General features: G+C 36.2%; 2 protein-coding genes across 4 annotated transcripts; both read left to right on the top strand.

The window, feature by feature from the left end:
- Window positions 1–3,776, top strand: LOC18591779 (transcription factor bHLH145). 2 transcript variants are annotated; one of them, XR_001929097.1, is made up of 4 exons: window positions 1–207; window positions 716–1,296; window positions 1,513–1,665; window positions 1,750–2,157. XR_001929097.1 is itself a non-coding variant. In XM_007018114.2 (4 exons), the coding sequence occupies exon 4, from the start codon at window positions 1,767–1,769 to the stop codon at window positions 2,847–2,849; it is 1,083 nt and encodes a 360-aa protein (XP_007018176.2). In that variant the 5' UTR covers window positions 5–207; window positions 716–1,296; window positions 1,513–1,665; window positions 1,750–1,766; the 3' UTR covers window positions 2,850–3,776. The 2 variants fall into 2 exon arrangements, 1 of the variants encoding a protein (XP_007018176.2); XM_007018114.2 differs by having other exon boundaries at window positions 5–207; window positions 1,750–3,776.
- On the top strand, window positions 5,735–18,360 carry LOC18591778 (WD and tetratricopeptide repeats protein 1). Of its 2 annotated transcripts, none has more exons than XM_007018108.2 (20): window positions 5,735–6,041; window positions 6,406–6,474; window positions 6,895–6,972; window positions 7,674–7,808; window positions 7,908–8,015; window positions 8,181–8,309; window positions 9,107–9,222; window positions 9,298–9,415; window positions 9,924–10,029; window positions 10,658–10,803; window positions 10,946–11,107; window positions 11,203–11,313; window positions 12,036–12,147; window positions 12,766–13,115; window positions 13,550–13,640; window positions 14,984–15,079; window positions 15,184–15,254; window positions 15,333–15,460; window positions 16,630–16,742; window positions 17,994–18,360. In XM_007018108.2, the coding sequence occupies exons 1-19, from the start codon at window positions 5,970–5,972 to the stop codon at window positions 16,709–16,711; spliced, it is 2,280 nt and encodes a 759-aa protein (XP_007018170.1). In that variant the 5' UTR covers window positions 5,735–5,969; the 3' UTR covers window positions 16,712–16,742; window positions 17,994–18,360. The 2 variants fall into 2 exon arrangements, with proteins under 2 accessions (XP_007018170.1, XP_007018171.1); XM_007018109.2 differs by having other exon boundaries at window positions 10,655–10,803.

Raw genomic sequence — 18,864 nt, 5'->3', positions numbered from 1 at the left:
TTAATCTTAGCTTCCGTGCATTCCATAAATTTCGACCCTTTGACTGTGAGCTGTATTTTTCTCTCTCTGTGAAAAAAAAAAAGAGTCCTTTCAGAATCTCTCTTTCTCTTGTTGGAGCTTAAGGATTGGAGCAATTTGGAAGTTGGGTTGGGTTGGGTTTTTCTTTCTTGATTTGGAATTTGGGTTTCTTCTTCTTTATTCTTTTCTGTAAGTTGTCAGCTTCTTTGATGCTTGTCATTTCCAAAGTCATTTGCTTTAATCTGTTTAGATTTCTTGATTTTTGTAAGATTTTTTTTTCTGGGATTTTAGCTCTTTGTTTTTCTCATTTATTTTGACTGCTACATCCTCTTTTCCTGGAGTTGAAGTTTATATTTTTGATAGCTTTGGCTAGCTTGTTTACATGTAATTTTCTCTTATTAGATTTGATGTAATATGCGACTTTTGCTACTGGGAAATTTGAAGAAAAACCAAGAAAAAGAAACACACAGGAAACTCAAAATAGATCTAATGCTATAGGGTTTTAAATTTCCTATCTTGATCTTAACAGTTCGGTAAATAAGATAATAAATCTCTTACTGTAACTGTTCACTAGCTCCTTAAGATCCTAATAGGCTAAAATGTCAAATCTTCTTCTTACTTTTTGTTTTGCATTATATTAATATGATTTTAGTTGAGAGATTATGTATCTGATGTTTATATAATGAATCTGTTGTAGGGTTCCTGCGTAGGTTGTGTTGGGGGAGTTACAAGAAAAAGTGAATCGTGGCTATTTGCAGTGAAAAAGAAACAGCATGCGGTGGTGGTTGACTCTATCTGTTGATGTGTTTCGAAAAGTTATCTCCTTGAACTTGTATTGTAGAGTGATTCTGTAATTCCATATTCTAGATCATCAAGATCCCTCCTTTTTTAACTCGGTAGTCTTACTATTCCATCTTCCATGGGATCCACTTTTTTTGTTGTCGTTCCATGTTATGTCCGCCAGATTAGCTGAAAAGTGTCAAAACCTCTCTCAAATTTCTAATCCAAGGGTTGTCATTTGAATTTGGTAGGCTAAGTTTTTTTTGTAGTAGTTTTTCAGTTTTATTGCTTTGGATTACGGATTACTGGTTTTGAATACGGTGTCGTCTGGAAGATCCTCTTTTTTCTGCCATAGTGAAGGGTTGGGACGTAGTTATGGTGTGCCAAGCAGCGAGCCAAACAAGATTCCGGGCATTGAAGTACGAAAATGGTATTGCAGGGAGTGCCACCATTGTAGTTAGAGTTATAGCATGCTTTCAACCTCTTCAGGATTGCCAGGTTTGTTTTTTCTTTCTTTCTTTCTGCCTTTTTTTAATATTCTCTGTTGAGGAATTAGATACCCTTATATTTGGTGATGTTTGTATTTCATTGGTTTACGTTTCTTTTTTTCTTTTTAATTTATGAGATTCCTTGTTCTTTTCTTTTGTTATCGATGATTGTTGAGAAAGTTTATTCAATGTCTTTACTGAATTTCCTTTCTCCGGTGTTTTTCAGGCTGAATATTTCCGTCATTTGCTTAAGCCCGTTACGTAGATTAGTTTTGCATTTCCGCGTTCAAGTTAAGCTGGAGTCTTTAGTTTTTTTCCTTGTTTTTGAGAGAAACTACAAGTAAACTGCTATTTCTACTGCTACAGCACTCGACTTCTGGTACGTGCTGATGGTACTTGGTTTTAAGAATATCTTTTTATTCTTTAGAACATCCTTGTCATGTTGACTCTGTTATCTCTGTAGGTGATTGTTCTGGTTGGATGGGAGAAGGCTGTGGATCCTGGTTTCCTCAGCAGCAATTTGATTGGCAATCACCCAACTTCAATTCTTTGGCTGCTCCGCATCCTTTGGTGCAGCAAAATACTAATCCTCGATTCATAAACCCTGGCACTAATATGGTCTCCACCACTGGGGCTTTGCCAGTTCATGCAAATCCTGGATTATCTCACTTGCGGGTTGGCCAAGCTAATGAACCTCATGGCTGGTATTACTGTTTACCCCACTTTCGCCAGGTGTTTGCACCTGCTTCAAACACTGAGTTGAAAGAGCAACTCCCAGCTAACCCTTATGAACATCATAGGGAGAACATTGTTCCAAAGGCAGGGTCTGGGTGTGCTCAGAAGAGATTCCTTGTTTTTGATCAATCTGGTGATCAAACTACCATGATCTTTAGTTCTGCTTTTAGGACTCCTATCAAGTGCCTGACTTCTTGGGGTCCAAAATCTCCTGGTGCTTGTAACTTTAATGGGGAAGATCCCATATCTAAAGTGAACCTGAATCTTCAGTCTGGACCAATATCGACAGATTTATTTGATGACAATGGGACTGATGTGCAAAGTGAAATGCATGAGGACACTGAAGAACTCAATGCCTTGCTTTATTCGGATGATGATAATGATTATATTGAGGATGAAGAAGTTACGAGCACAGGTCATTCTCCTAGTACAATGACAGCTCACGATGAGCAATTTGAGGGAGGCACTGAAGAGGTTGCTAGCTCTACTGGACTAACTAAAAAGCGGAAATTGATTGACAGGGGTAATGATTATGTGCCATTGCTTGTGGATACTGCTAGTTCAATCAATCCAAACAGATGTTCTGAGTATGAGGATGATGCAGATTCCGGCTGTGCTTTTGGCCAAAATCTGGGATCTGGCGATATGGATTTATCTTCAGGCAACAAGAGAATGAGAAAGGAGAAAATTCGTGAGACGGTGAGTGCTTTGCGAAGCATAATTCCAGGTGGAGAGGGCAAAGATGCAATTGTGGTACTTGATGAAGCTATTGATTACCTGAAATCCCTGAAACTCAAAGCCAAAGCTTTTGGACTTAGTACTCTATGAGTTGCCACAGTTCTTATTAATAGCGTTAGTGGTAGCATCTGTCATAATTAGTCATTGTGCATTAGACATTGTTAATTAATGGAGCTTGTCAAATAAGCTAGGTATGTACAGTTGTGCATGGATTTGCATATAATTTGGAGTCTTCCAGCGAAGGAGCTGAAAATCAGAAGATAGTGGAGAGAGAACTTGAACCCCTCCTTTGGTTAAGTCTTTCTTCAATGATTTGAGTTGGAAACCAGTAGCTTTGGCTTGAGATCTCTCTATTTTTCTAGAGAAAGCAGGATACTGCAGTATATTAATGTCCCAATAAAGGAAAGGTGAATCATTAGTCTACGTTTTGGGGTTTAGAGAAAGTAACACTCGCATCTGGGCATGAGGGTTTGGCTGTGTGAATGAGAAGACTGGTTTTTGGAGAGGGACCCTCATAAAGGGGGCTAAGTGCACGCCCCTTGGGTGTTTTGGGTCCCAATCTTCACTTTCCTCTCCCTTTTTGTATTCTTGTCAAGTTTTATCCTTGTGGGTTCGCTTTTCTTTGATGTAGAAAATTGCACGAGCAAAGAGCCTTCTCCCATTTCATCATGCAACAACTTGCCGGAAGGGGCCCCAGATCACCATCTCTCTCATCGCCCATTGGCCTTGTGTTTGTATTTGCGTGTGAGTGCAACGATGGTTATGCAAATGTTTTCCTTTTGTTCGGTATGAAGTGTGGTAGTTTATTTCTTTTCCCCCCTTTTCGTGGTACTTTTAATTTGATTGTGGAAAGACTACTTTTTATGTGTTTTGGTATGCTGCCATCATGGGGTAATGTATGGTGTTTTTCCTTGTTAAACTCGTGATTGTAGTGAGTGCCCTGATGGTTTTGCAAGTGATGTTATCAGTCATGGGTGGATGTAAATCTATAATTGCTTGGTATTATCCTTGTCTTTATGCCTATGTATTGACGTCGCATGCACGCTTTTATATATGAGACAGCGATGTCTTAGCCCGTGGTCGTAGCCTCCTTCCCCCACCCCCCTCTTAAATGGTGCAAACCTTTCCATCTCTATGGAGATGATGGTTTCGGTGATGGGACCACTCAAGCTGCATTATTTAGCCGAGGGAAGAAGTGGCATGGTCCTGCCACTTCTTCCTTTTGTCATAGCTACAGAAAAACCTGGAAACAGGAACAAAGCACCTGCTCTGTTTTGCCCTTTAATTTAATTCTTCCTGGACTGCTCTCAACGCCCTTTTCAATGATCTCATCAGTCATCACGTTAGGGTTATGCCATCAAACCATGAACATCATGTTGTAAACACAAAGGTGATACCATGCAACGTAGAGAGGCGAGGTTGGACGGTGAAGAACAAAAGAATCTTAAACACAAATATCATGTTTCTCGATGGGTGGAATGATAGCGTGGAGGAAGGGCAGCTGTTTGGACTTTTAAAATGTGATCCATTACTGTTGGAGGCATGGAGAGGGGGGAATTGAACCAACATATTCTTCATCATATCTTTGTAGAATCGTTCAATGCTTTTTTCGTAGATTTTATTTTCCTTAAATTGTTGCTTTGTACTTTTTTTTAATAAAAAAAATAGCAATGAGTCAATGAGAAGCAATGAGTCAATAAAAGCAATAAAAACACTTTCTTTAAAGAAGCAATGAGTCAATGAGAAGACAGAGGATTAGCAAACTTTTTTTTATCATTTTAGATTATTAGGAAGAAAAAAAAAGTCTATCAACTTGAAAGCAAAAATGCTACGTGCATGAAATTGGACTTTCACCTAAAAGGGAGTTGGCCTCTTACGTCACTTCTAATGCTCTCAATAAAGTTTTCAACAACAGAGATCCTTAATTTTTCAAAAGATTAAAAACTGTTTGAAGTCACAATACAAAGTTTAAAATGTCAAGAGGTAAAAGCAAAAAATCTTGGGCTCTTCAGTTTGTACTTTTATTGCTAGGGCTGTTTGCCATTTTTCAACATGTAAACAGTAGCATTATATGGAGTTTATGTGACCTGTAGAGCTTAAGTCAACTCAAGTCTAACCTTGTATGATTTTAAATTCTAAAATAAAGTTTAAATAAATTTTAAAACTCACAAAATAGTAGAAAAAGAAAAGAAAAGGGAGAGGCGTATTTATAAGTTAATAGTCTTTTTTAATAAATAGAATTTACAACATAAAAGATAATATTAAGTAATTTAATTTAGATAGAAAATATTCAAATTAAATCTTAATTTAATTTAATTTTAGATATATATAATTAAATTCAATAATTTAAACAGATTACACTATGTGAGTTGGGCCTATTGTCTACCTTGATTGAGTTGCTGTTTGTTAGGCTACTTATCTGCTTGTGTTGTTGTTTATTGAGTTGTTTAACCTATTTGGATTAGTCTGAGCTCTTGAGCCGTGACAGTTGTACTTGTCAAAATTAACTTTTGCTCTTTATTTTAATTTTGATAAATATTTTAATTAAAATTCAAATAAATAACAATTCGAAAAAAATTATAAGTTTATATGATTTATCTCAATATTGAATCAAGATTGGGATTTCACATTAAAGAAAAAAATGGGGCAGTTTTTTATCTACTATTTATTTATTTGTATTTTTTTAAATCTTAGTAAAAACGGAGCAATTGGGCTAGGGTCACAGTGGGGCTTGTTTTAATTTTGGGGTTAGGCCCAATTTCAATACGAAAACCGCCACGCCACATCAGCATACAATAATTCCACTTAAGCAACTCCCCTTCCATCAACTGTCAAACCCTAAATCAGCGGTGCTTAAATCTCACGCAACAAGCTTACCCTACTCCTCCTTTCACTAAACAAAAACCTCTCATAGCTCTTTTTATTTATTACTTATTAATTTTTTCCGTGGAGGAGTGTAGAAATATTAGAAACGCACACGAGGCAACTTGGTCCATCCTTCGAATTCGTGTCTCAAAAGCCTTGGCATACTAAATAAAAAAAGTTTTTTCCATTGGCGAACCCAACAAAAACCCGTGCTAGCGTCTAAAAACGCTAACAGATTGTTTTCCGCATTTGAGAGAACGATTTGGTCATCGCCGATAACAACCGTCACTGGCGATCGAAGCTAGGGTTTTGGAATATCTTTCCATTTTTTAAAAATAGTACTTGATGGCGGAGTGGCCGTTCCACGACGGCAACGCACACAATCTACTCAAGAGCAGGCACATCGACATTCGCCACGTATTTTCTCGCTCTGCTTTGCTCTCTCTTTCTTCAAAGCAATTCATTTAGTTTATTTCAATTTCCAGTTTCTTTGATATTGCACGCTTTTTTTTTTGTTGTTGAAATTTTGTTGTTCTGGTTTGTAATTATGAGTCTAATTGTTATTTTTTTTCATTCTTTTTATTTTCGCGGACTCTTGTTGATGATTTAAGTTTAACGATGTTAAACATTTATCAGTTTCTTGTTATCAATTATTATTGTATTATTTTTTTTGTTGAAAAGGAAATTTGTTCAGTTTAGACTATAATCATGCGCTTTCGTTTTTTTCACTTACAATGGTGGCTGTTCTATCTAAGAGATTTTTTTTGGGTGTTTTTCGTAGGATGTTGATCACAGTTTGCAAATGCATTCGTCTTTGATACAGAGGCTTTCACTGGAACGAGAATTGGAGGTTTTTTCAATTTTTTAAATTATCTAATATTTGCATTTTGAAAGCTGTCATTACTAACATGCACCCTTTCTTTTATATATCATAGCCTTTGTTTTTATGCACTCTTTACGCATTCAAATTTTAAAAATAATGCATGTTGTTTATCTTGTGATGCATCACAGACTATCATAGTAATGGCATTTTAGGGCAGTCAGTTGTTTGAGTTTCTACTTATTGTGCCTTCCTAGATTACATTACAAGTTATGTGTTGATTACTTTGCTATATTTAATGCTGTTCCATTTTCCAGTTGCCTTTTGTATTAGGCACTATTTATTTCGGGATGCTTTGAAGGCTTGAACGGGGTGATCTGTTATTGTGCTTCAATATTTCTTTGTCTTGCGTCATTCTAAAATCAACTTACATGTTCATTATCTGAACAGGGGCATCAGGGTTGTGTAAACGCTATGGCTTGGAATTCAAATGGTTCACTTTTGATTTCTGGATCTGATGATGCACGGGTATGAGACATCTATCTTCATTTACCATGTAGACTTCAGTGCAATGTAACAGGTAGCATAAAAATGGCTAAAATGTAATAATGATGATTTTTGTATTTTAGCTGACCTATTCCTGCAAATTCTGCATTATGATGATTTTGTTATAGGGATTTTTTTATTTATATGAAGTTGATTGTTTTTAAAGTTTGCCTAGTCATTAGTCATTATAGGATATTTACGTACTCGTTTGGAAAGCGTTTGTGAAGTCTAACATCTTGTACCAATCCTTCTGAATCAGGATTATGGTGGTGCTATTTTTGTGTTTTGATACTTATAAGTTCTTTATATATTATCGGAAGAGTGATTTTCACCATTTACTGCTTTGTAGTATGGAATATGGATTTGATTATCTGAAAGAGGAAATAAAGTATTGTTTTAGGGGCCTCTAGTAGGGTAAACTTGTTGGCACCTGCCATTAGTTTATAAAGGTGTGTGAAGAATGGTGTTTAAGGGGTCTTGGGTTTATGAAAGTTTGCAGTGCTCATTTTGGATGTCAGATTTATTGAACAATGATGTTTGAGGCATATTGGTTTTATGAACATATGCGACGCTCATTGTGGATGTTAAATTATTGAACAATGGTGTTTGAGGCGTATTGGTTTTATGAAAATATGCGATGCCTCTTGTGGATGTCAAATTTGTTAGCAAATTAATTTTTGCAGATCAATATTTGGAGCTACTCTGGTCGAAAGCTTTTGCATTCTATAGAGACAGGGCATTCTGCAAATATATTCTGTACAAAGTTTATTCCTGAAACTTCTGATGAGCTTGTAGTCTCCGGAGCTGGTGATGCAGAGGTAAATTTTCGGACTATGGTTAAACAAGGTTTCTATAGTGGATTCTTGTTGCATTGCGATTAGGTTCATTAGTAACTTAGACAGCTAATATTTTTGTAGGTTCGGTTATTTAATTTGTCTCGCTTAAGTGGGAGAGGGCTCAATGACGGTGCTATTACTCCATCAGCGCTCTATCAGTGTCACACAAGAAGAGTTAAAAAACTGGCGGTAAGATTCATTGCATAAATGACTGATAAATGGACTAACAATTTAATCGGCTAATGTATATGGGAATGGTAAAATTTTCATCACATTATGTTGCTTTACATGTTGACCATGAATGTTCACCTGGTTGCTTCACCTGTCATAGTTTCTACTTGTTTCCTGTTTCAGGTTGAAGTTGGAAACCCCAATGTGGTCTGGAGTGCAAGTGAAGATGGAACTCTGAGACAGCATGACTTTCGAGAGGGCACTTCTTGTCCTCCAGCTGGATCTTCTCACCAAGAGTGTCGCAATGTTCTAGTGAGACTCACATTATATAATATGGGTTTTCCTTTCATTCATTTCTATGTTCTACATACACCTGTGAGAATTTTGTTTGTTGAAGTTAATAGTAGTACCTATTCAGTGCGGCATGTTGATTCCAAATATTTTGGTATCTCTAAAACGCTTGTCAAAAGTTTGACAAGTTTTGACTTGTTGTCTTCACCTGGGTATAATTGTTGCTGTGGTTGTTATATGACTTTGGTTTCCTTCTATGTAGATTCCATGCGGCACTGAAGTCTTTTCTTTGATGTGGAACATTATATTTGTTCTTCTCTTGATTTCTTGCCAAGGAACATACTTGGTTGATCTAAATTCAATTTCTTCTTGTTGGGATTGAGAACTTACAAACAATTAAATTCACCTTTTTGAGCGTCTGAAAACCTACAGAATCTTGGATGCTTTTGTACCTAGAATGGAAAGATGTTATTATTTTGTAGATCTGGTCTTGATGAGATAGCTCATCAAGATTCACCATGACTTTAGACAGTGTGAGAGGACTTTACAGTGGACAGAATGATATCCCTGATTCTTTGGTCAATGGATTATCATTTCAAAGTCTTCTAGTTTTAGGTGTAGCTTTGGTTCGTGTTGAAAATTTTCAGTTCTATTTGCCAATGTTTGTCTTCAGTTGAAATTCTCATGTTCAGCATTGTAGGATTGCCATAATGAGTCCGCTCAACTTAAATTTCCCTGTATCTTAGTTTCTCTGTATTTGACCGTATCCCCTCAAATTGTAAATTATTTTAAGAATTTTCCTTTTTCTTTTTTGGCAGCTTGACTTGCGTTGTGGGGCCAAGAGGTCACTAGCTGATCCTCCTAGACATACTCTTGCCTTAAAATCTTGTGATATCAGTTCTACTAGACCTCATTTGCTCCTTGTTGGTGGGAAGTATGTGGCTGAAATGCTGTGTCTCAAATTTTTTGCTTTATTTTCTCAACTTATCTTGTCTTTGAATGTTTGCAGTGATGCATTTGCTCGTCTGTATGATCGAAGGATGCTGTCACCGCCCACCTCATGCCGGAAAAGAATGCCACCACCTACTTGTGTTAATTATTTCTGCCCAATGCATCTTTCTGACCGTGTTAGTTTTGAACTTCTTTGTTAGTTCTTACTCTTGTTTACTTCCTTTCTGGTAATATCTTGGTAAAATTTATGATTTCTACTTATCAGGACCAATAAATTATGTTCGGGTATATGAAAAAATTGTCTGGAATGATGTAACAATAACTTCACAAATGATAATAATTCTCTGTTTCTTTTCTTTTCTTTCCTTCTGTCTTTGTTTTTTGGTAAATGAGTGAGCTTATCTTGTCTTCATTAGGTCACTATTTGCTAGTTTCCTCTTATTGGAATCTTTTCTCCTTTATTCTGCACATGGAAAAAAGTTTTGTTTGATATTTTAGGTTAGCTGTGTTAATAAGAATCATTTAACTGGAAACTTCTGATTGTTGTCAATTGGCATTCCTATTAGTAACACCACTTTCTTGCTTTAAGGTGTCATTATATGTTAACTTTAAACAAAAGCACTGCTGGGTTTTAAGTAAAACAATTGTTATATTAATTCAATTTTTGTTTTCTTTGCTTTTCAGGGTCGATCAAGTTTGCACTTAACTCATGTTACGTTTAGCCCTAATGGAGAAGAGGTTCTACTTAGCTATGGTGGGGAACATGTATATCTAATGGATGTCAATCATGGTAAGCATATTCAAAATTCTCTGCTGCTAATGTAGTCAGATGGTTCAATTCATTTGTGCTCAGCTTTTTTAGTTTTTTGTTTTATCTTCTTTAAAGAGGCTTCATGTTGCCTGACTTGATATTATTTGGTTTTCAATTGTCTTTCCATGTTTAAGTTTCAGTTTTGTGAAAAGAAGTGAAGCTAGTGGTGGCTTGATGGAAGTGTGACTAGAAATTTGGAAGAGGAATGAATGATGCTTTTGTTTTGTTCTATTTAGGGGTCTTGCTGCATAGAGCTGATGTGTCTGACCCAATATATTCATGGAATTAACATGTACAAGTTATATGTGACATCTTAAAATGTAACTTAGGCTTGGGGTTGCTCTTGCCTCCCTTTCTTTTCTGGTTGTTTTAGGTTTCATTTTCATGAAGAAGTGCTATTTAGATTACAATATAAAGGTTAAGCATAAACCCAATCTGGTTGTATGATAGTTGCTCACATTATTAGATTTAGTGAAATGATCTTTAGCTCAGAATCTTTTAGTTGTTTCCTTTATTTGCAGTTAGTGGAATACAATGTGTAATCAATATTTGAAATGGTGAAATGTTCTTTAGCTGAATATCTGTTTGTTGTTTCCATAATTAGCAGCTAGTGGGAGTTCAATGAAATATTCTTCGGGAGATGCTGCAAAATTGATGACTTTCACTCCTGTACTAAATGGAGTAGGGCGCCAACCACCTGTCTCCAGTGTCTTCCAAAATGGTCTCCCTAGAAGAAGCAACACTGCTGCAAAGGTGTGCATCTTTTATTTACACTTCTATTTTCTTTTTTTTTGTTGTTGTTGTTTTGTAAATTTGTCTGAAAATTTCGGTAGATTGTTATACGACTTATGTTCTCCCATATGGATTTCAGCTATAACTAACATGGCAGTTACAGATTGAAAAATGCAGGATGTTGGCTAAAAGATCCTTAGAAGATGGGACGAATGTTTTCCATGCAATCGAGGCATGCAATGAAATCTTGGATGGACATGGTAGTGATATTGGGCCCATGCTAAGGCATGAATGTTTTTGTACACGTGCTGCCTTGTTGCTGAAGGTTCATTGATAACTTTGTCTGGATAAACATTTATGGACCGTTTCATCTATTTGGTATGCAATTATGCCCACATATTAACTTGTTCCCTTTTGCAGAGAAAGTGGAAAAATGATGCCCATATGGCCATTAGAGATTGCCATAATGCTCGAAGAATAGACAGTTCTTCCTTTAGAGCTCATTATTATACAGCCGAGGCTTTAGAACAGGTGATCTGCACTGCAAGTTACACTGAAGTTTATAAAGACGTTGGTCTACATGATCAATTATCTTCCTTAGTGCTTTGGGTTGCCAAGAACATTTTAAATTGTTAAGCTTGAACCTCAGTCAGTGGATTACTGGCTTTGGGTTGCTGGCCCACATCTTTTATCATTTCAAAATCTTTACATTTACAGGTAGCTTTTGTGGTTAAAGAACAGAACATCCAACTGAAAATATGTTTCTAATTGCACTATTTACAAATTTTAAACCAAATTTAAGCTGTGGAACTTTTTCATATGAAAATTAAAAATATCAACAACAATATGTTGTTTCAATAGCCAATATGTATGTTCTGAGAAGTTGGTTTATAAAGTAAAGCCTGTATTATGGCGAAGTTTTCACTTTCTGCACAGTAGCCAATCTTAATTTGAATTCTAAGTGGTGAGTTCTATTTTAATGTGTTGATTGGGTGTTGTTTGTGTAGATTTTGCTCTCTAGATGAATATTGGCCTTAAGAATATTTAGGATGAATTGTGCTGTTGTAATTCAGAATATCTTATGTTTTGAACTTCCTTTTACTCTTCATTTCTTTTTCTTTTTGCTTAAGAAAAAATTGGTCTATTGAAGCTCAAATGGCAACCATCTTATAGAATGGCGTGGTTGTTTCTTCATGTAAAGTTGGTAAAACTAAGCTTTCCTTTTTTGTCATTTGGTTTCTAATTCTTTGCAGTTGGGCAAACATAAAGAAGCTTTAGACTTTGCTGTTGCAGCACAATGTTTCTCTCCATCTGATACTATGGCTGCCGAGAAAGTGGAGAACATAAGAAAACATCTTGCTGCAGGTTTGTGTTGTGCATGCACATCATCGTCCCAATGAAGTGTCTTATTACTTAACTTCAGAGATAATTATCCTGCCTATATTCATGCGTGTAAGGCAATTCTATCTTGGGCTATTCATCTTACATTTGATTGAAAGGCAGTGTTGGGTTTGAGTATTGATTTCTTGGGTTCAGAGTTGACGTTAGTACTAGTCTAACTTTTCTTTTCTGTTCAGTTCACTGGGGTGGTAGATGCCATCTTCTTATAACAGGAAGTACTGATGTTATCCTTTGGCCTCTTGTCCAAGCCTTCCCTTTGTTCTTGGATTAACTCTAGTTTGCTATTAGGCCTGGGGGCAATCAAGATTCAAGTGTACTCGTAGGATGCTTAGGTTCATTTTTTAAGTTGATAACATGGAGTCACTAAGGTTATTGCTAATCCTTCTGCTATTAGGTTCTGGAACGAATTTTAGTAATTACTCAAAAAAGGGTGAAATCTATCTGTCTCTCTCTTTATTTTCATCCCGTTTCTATTCCTCTCTTGGGGGTGGGGATGGTCTCGTCGAAGAATGTGAAAGGTTAATATCTCTAGGATTGGTTATAACTCTAGTTTTGCTGATTTTTTTTTTTTGGTGTAACTAGCTGAGGCTGAAAGAAATAACAAGGTGAGTGATGGGGCACCTAGGTCTGAACCTCGAACTGGAAGGGTATTGTCACTGAGTGATATACTCTATCGCTCTGAAGCTAATAGTGATGCTTCCCAAGATGGTCCAAGATCTGACAGAGAAGATTCTGATTATGACGAGGAGCTGGAATTAGATTTTGAAACTTCAATATCAGGTGATGAAGGACGTGATGTTGATTCTAACATACTACATGGAAGTTTAAATCTTAGAATTCATCGAAGAGGTGATTCAACAAGGGAAACTGGTGCGAATGGTTCATGTGGCTCTCCATCCTCGTCATCGCAAAATGATAGAGCAGCTTATCAGGTTCACATCCTTATTTTTGATGTAGTGTGCAAATTTTTTATGATTCTGATAAGCAGGTTATGTCATAATCAAGAATCAACTTGAGAGTGACTCTAGTCAAGTATTAATTGTCAAGGCATGGCTAAATCTAAATGTGTCATTGGTGATGTTGCTAGCCTTTGGTTGTTATCTCCTGGGCAGATCAGCAACTTGCTTATTTCTTCAACTTGTGATGCATATTGATGATTTGATTAGACGCCAAACTGTAAAAAGGGCTGGTCTATAATAAGATAGCATGGAAAAGAGTTTTGTTTACTTAGTTGTATGTTTACTTCCAAATTGACCAGTTTGGTTGTTATGTATGTACAACAACAGATTCATCATATTGCTTGAGACATACTTTTTTAATCTTCTTGCTTTTGATTTTCACGCCATGCATTCATTTATTTTTTTAGCCCGAGGCAGTTATTGATATGAAGCGGAGATATGTTGGACACTGTAACGTTGGAACTGACATCAAACAGGCCAGTTTCCTTGGTCAGAGAGGTACTTTTTTTATATGATCTTATCTATATTTTAAGCTGCATCAAAATTGTATTGCTTTTTATTATTGTCGTTGTTGTTGTTGTTATTATTATTATTATTATTATTATTATTATTATCTTTTATGACCTTTTTCGCATTTGCTTTATGGTGTTGAATTTGTGCCTATTTATCAGTATCGCAGTTTTTTTTTCCTTTCTTTTTACATTCAGATACTCACATTTTGTTTATTTTTTATGCACTATTTCACCCTTAGTCAAGTTTGTTTATGTTGTTCGAGGATCATCATTTTATTTCTACAGTTGAGCTCTAACCTTCTTTTGAGAGCCAAAGAGAAGTTGTGAATGATGTTCATTCTTTCTTTTGATGATCTACGTAGAAGAGAGTTATGGCAATCTCTGGTTGATTAATGACTATTAAAATAGCACCTGAGCATTTGGCTTACTGTTTGGTGCAGCTACTTGTGCACAAAGAGTTAGATTCAAACCCCACATCCCCCAAATAAAAAAAAATTGCTCAGGTGCCATTTTAATAGTAATTAATCAACCAGAGAATGCCATAATTGTCTTCTATGTATGTCATGAAAAGAAAGAAAGAAAATCAGTCACAACTACTTTTTGGCTGTCAAAAGAATGTCAGAGCTCAACTGTAGAACTAAAATGATGATTCTCAAATAACATAAGCAAACTTGACTAAGCCTGAAATAGTGAATAATTACATTTTTTTATTTGGGAGAAAGGGGGGACTCGAATCTGGCTCTTTGAACAAGGGGATCATGCACCAACCACTGAGCCAAATATTTGGATGCATAAGCAAAAAAGATTATTAAAATTGAATAAATTGCTTTTTTCTGCAATGATATTCGTAATGCAGTCCACATATGTCTTGAAGGAATCTGGTGCCATTTTGATGCATATTGAATCTGGATGAACTCTAGAAGTCTTCTATTGGATCACAACATTTGTTGCTTGTTGGACATTTGATCTGTAACAAATAAGTTTGTTGTGAAGCAACAAGTCAATTGCTTTCTAGTCTTTTCATTGGTGGTCTAGTGGCTGCCGCACTTAAATATGGTCTTTCCTTTGGCAACATGCAATGTCTGGTGCCCAACACTAAGGGGCTTCCAGATGAAATGTCCACATATCCCCAGGAAAGATGTTTTCTTTTTCCTCTTAATCCCATTTCTTGTTGATTGTGGCTGTTGTTAATTCATTGTTCGTTGAACATTATGAGTTCATGAAATTAGTTCTGATTGGGAAAAACTGTTAGTCCTGAGTAGCGGAACTGGTCTGCATGCAATTTTAGCAGTGAAACTATTATCATGACATCCTCTGTTTGATTTTTAGGAGAATATGTTGCTAGTGGGAGTGATGATGGGAGGTGGTTTATTTGGGAAAAGCAGACTGGTAGATTGATAAAAATGCTTCTTGGAGATGATGCTGGTAATATTCCCCTCTCCTCTCCAACCTGCCCTACAGATTGTGGGCTTTACCGTCATCCTATGGTTTATTATTCACTGGAAAATAACTCTTTTTGTTCTCCACAGTTGTAAACTGTGTGCAGTGCCATCCATTTGATTGCTTTGTGGTAACCAGTGGGATTGATAGCACAATAAAGGTGAGTATTATGGGAAGAGTTCAATTATATGCAATAATCAAGATTAGTTTTCTTATTTGTAGTTGGTGCATGGTGTAGCTATGGACTCCAACTGCTGCTGTTCCATCAATGGTTGCCGGTGGGTCAGCAGGGCCAGAAACCACTAACGTGTTAGAGGTCATGGAAAGTAATCAACACAAATTATGTCGTAATCGTGAAGCTATCCTGTAAGGATTGTGAATAGTATTTCTTTATGTTTTTAAAATAAAACATGCATCAGATAAGAAAAGATTAATTGTGGATTTGCCAACTTTCTTTTCCATTTCCTTCCCCTGTTTCTGTCTCTCGTCTTGTTCTGGTTGATCATTCTGGTAGTTGATGCTCTTTGTGTATTGGGATGCAATACTTTCTTTTGCACATGTAGAAATACAATTATAGAGTTCTATAAACTCTAGAAAAACTCTTTTCAAATGTTTTCATACTCAAAATGTCCGAATTCAGAATCTCATCCCACAATATATAATCTTTCCTTATCCCTGTAGCACCATCAGCTGGACAAATGTTGACTGTCTTTTCTGTGATTCTCTACGCGGTTCTATGGGAGGACATTATTCCTCTACATGAAATTGTCTGCTAATGATTTTATGAGATGACATTTTCATTGCTGAAACGTTAGCTCCATATACTATCTAATTATTTACAACTATATAGTCACTTCAGTTTTCATAAGGGTACAAGTCTCGGCAATGATTTATTTGTTTTGACTCTGGTTTTAGTTTCATGTGATTCTAGGTTGCTCTTTGCATAAATGTTGTTGCATACTAGTATTCAGTGCTATAGTGGTTCCAAACTTCATCTTTGAAAGTGTTCCAACTTTTTACTTATGTTTATTGAAAAATATTGACTCATGGGATTTGCGGGACTTTATCATCAGAACTTAACTGGGGTTCTCTAGGTAGTATTAGGCATGATAAACTTACTTAGGATAGCTCAGCTTGTGACAGGAAAAAATGAAAAAGTCTACTTGGCTTGTTGAGGTTTTACATGGCATGTTTGTCAGGATTTAAATTTATGGAGATCTCTATATTTTCTTACAAATTTTCCCATCCCATCAACATTGTTTCTTGAAAATGCCATTACTGTAATGTATTGGCATATGCTGCCTCACCATCGAAAGTTGTTCTCAAAAGAAAAGGCCATAGGAAAGTGGAAATTTAAGTTGTTTGTTTTCAATTTAGACATAGTTTGGGACTTACAAATTAGGTATGTTCATTCTTTTTGAATGTTGCTTTTTGTTTGAAAAACATGTGTTTGGTTCTCTTTTCTTATAGTAATGCTTCTTGAATCAAATTTTCCTTGTTAAAGTTATCTGCAAGATGAGTAATGTTATTTGCAGGCCCTTTGAACTTTTGGAGCGGTTTCGGATGCATGAATTTTCTGAAGGATCCTTGCATCCATTTGAGTGTGCCCAGACCTAATCAGCTTCTTAGCTCTTACAATAGCATGCAGGTAGCTAACCTCTCTTTCATGGAAGAGATTTTTTACACAACTATTTTTACCGTTGAATATTTGGCAAAATTTCACTTGCATTTACTGAAAAGGGCTGTTCCATGGCATTTTACATGACATGATCAGTTGGTTGATTTTACGAATTGGAAACCATATATTGGGTCTTTCCTTTTAATTTCACTTGACAACTGAAGTTTGAGTTGGTTACCTGAATAGAAAGGGTCTCAATACTACTTTCATATATATTTAATTATTTTTTCTCACCTGCAAATGCAATGAAAATGTCGCCAGTCGAGCCATAAGATTTATTGACATGAAATGGGCATATTTTTAAGGCACTGGAAATTAGCTTAGTATGCTGATGCAAGCACAGATGCTCACAGATACATGTGAGCCATTTCCTTGTCATCTTTCCTGTATTCTTTCCTTTTTCTCTAGTAGTTCTTTGCTATTACAGAAGTTAGTTGATACTTGAATTAGTTTTTTCCTTGAATAAACTAATTTCCAGGGCTGAGTGAATTTGCTAAACTTTTTCAAAAGTTAGAAACTGTCTTGAGAAGACTGAATTGGGGGATTATCTGGATTGATGGAGAGAGCAATGAAGAACCAGCTAGGTAGTGTGAAATGAAAATCTATGATTCCAGCAACAGCCTTGGACTTTCTTTAAATCCCTTCCTCGAATCAGCTAATAGACTCAATTAAAGACTTTCTTTCTTCCCATTTTTTCACCTGGGCATGCATGGTGTATGTTCCACTTTTAAAAGAGCTTGTTTTTTTTTTTTAATTCTTTTTACATTTTAAAGTTTTTCCTCTTTTTTTTTTTTAAATTTCTTTTCCATTTCCTTCTTTCTGCTGTTGAAGAGAAAACTCAAGACTGCTACACTACCCAAGAACAAATCTTGCAATATGAGTATTCATTTAATTATGGGGTTACAGCCTGCACTTGATGGCAAAACTTGAAGCTAATGATAACTTTTTGGATTTGGCAATCATAACATTTCTTATTGTTTAATTGTGCAATATCTTGAAATAAACTAGCACTAGCATATAGATGAAATCCCATCTATGCCACCCTATCTGTTCAAACAATGTCTATCAGTTAGTGCTGTCAGATTATTGGAAATTTGGGCCCTATTCTTATATTCGTCATGTTCTGCATGATACTCAAGTTGATGTCTTTTCCTGTATGAGAATGTATCTCTGAGACTGATGCACCATCTTTTTTCTTTTCCTCCATTTTTTGTCATGCAGACAGCACCATGCAAACCATGAAGGAAGGAATGGATCTTTTGTCGCCCAAAAGATTGAGAAAATGTATAATGGATGATGAAACCTCTTAATCTGCTGAACATGTAAAGGTTTGGGGATTGTCAGAAATAAGTTAAAAGATTGAATAAACTATGCCGAGTCCCCTCAATTAATTGTAAAGCATCTCAAAATCAGTTTTTACGTAGATGTTTTGTTCTTCCTTTGGCCCCCTTTTCTTCTATCCCAAAGAACATTTGATTTGTTTGTACATTGTCCGAGATGTTCCTGTATATAGTTGAGGAACGAGGATGCTTGTCATATTGGTGTAAATGTTAATTATATACCACAAGCACTGTCCATCTTGTTTCCAGTCGCTTTTTTGTCTTTTCTGCTGCATTATTCAATTCGGCTGCTGCATTGCCTCCTCTTACAACAGTTCTGAATGGAATCTGTCTCAAGCTTTGGCTTGAAAGAGCTGGTATAGAGAGAACCTGAGAATCCATTTGCACTCTCTCTCTCTGACAATGTGTGTGCTTATTATAAATTACCAACCAGGTCCAGAAGTAGAGTTGTACGGGTGGGTTGGGATTGGGGTGGTAGGCATGCAGCATTGCCTTTGACGTATTAGTTGAATGCAAGTGGCCATGCTAGTGTTATAATTTAAGCACATACTATCCAGCTATACGTATCGGAAGGGGTTAAAAATATTCTTCGCGGAGCGGAGTCGATGGGCTTTGTGACTTTGACCGCAAGGAAATGTTTGTCAATTCAAACTGGCTGTCTTGTCCCTTCCTTATATTATTTTCTAGTCCTCCTGTCGGCCAGAAGTCTGTAATCGATATGACTTGTTTACTGGAATCTTTGCAAGATATGA

The sequence above is a fragment of the Theobroma cacao genome, chromosome 8 (genome assembly GCF_000208745.1).
Source record: "Theobroma cacao cultivar B97-61/B2 chromosome 8, Criollo_cocoa_genome_V2, whole genome shotgun sequence".
NCBI classification, from domain to species: domain Eukaryota; kingdom Viridiplantae; phylum Streptophyta; class Magnoliopsida; order Malvales; family Malvaceae; genus Theobroma; species Theobroma cacao.
The sequence above is the reverse complement of the archived record's forward strand: the minus strand, read 5'-3'. Positions and strand labels throughout refer to the sequence as shown.

Excerpts from the sequence above, each read along its gene's own strand:
- LOC18591779 (XM_007018114.2), top strand. The coding sequence starts at position 1,767 with ATGGGAGAAGGCTGTGGATCCTGGTTTCCTCAGCAGCAATTTGATTGG.
- LOC18591778 (XM_007018109.2), top strand. The coding sequence starts at position 5,970 with ATGGCGGAGTGGCCGTTCCACGACGGCAACGCACACAATCTACTCAAG. Across the intron at positions 7,809-7,907 it reads CCGGAGCTGGTGATGCAGAG|GTTCGGTTATTTAATTTGTC; the intron begins GTAAATTTTCGG and ends ATATTTTTGTAG. Across the intron at positions 13,641-14,983 it reads CAGTTTCCTTGGTCAGAGAG|GAGAATATGTTGCTAGTGGG; the intron begins GTACTTTTTTTA and ends TTTGATTTTTAG.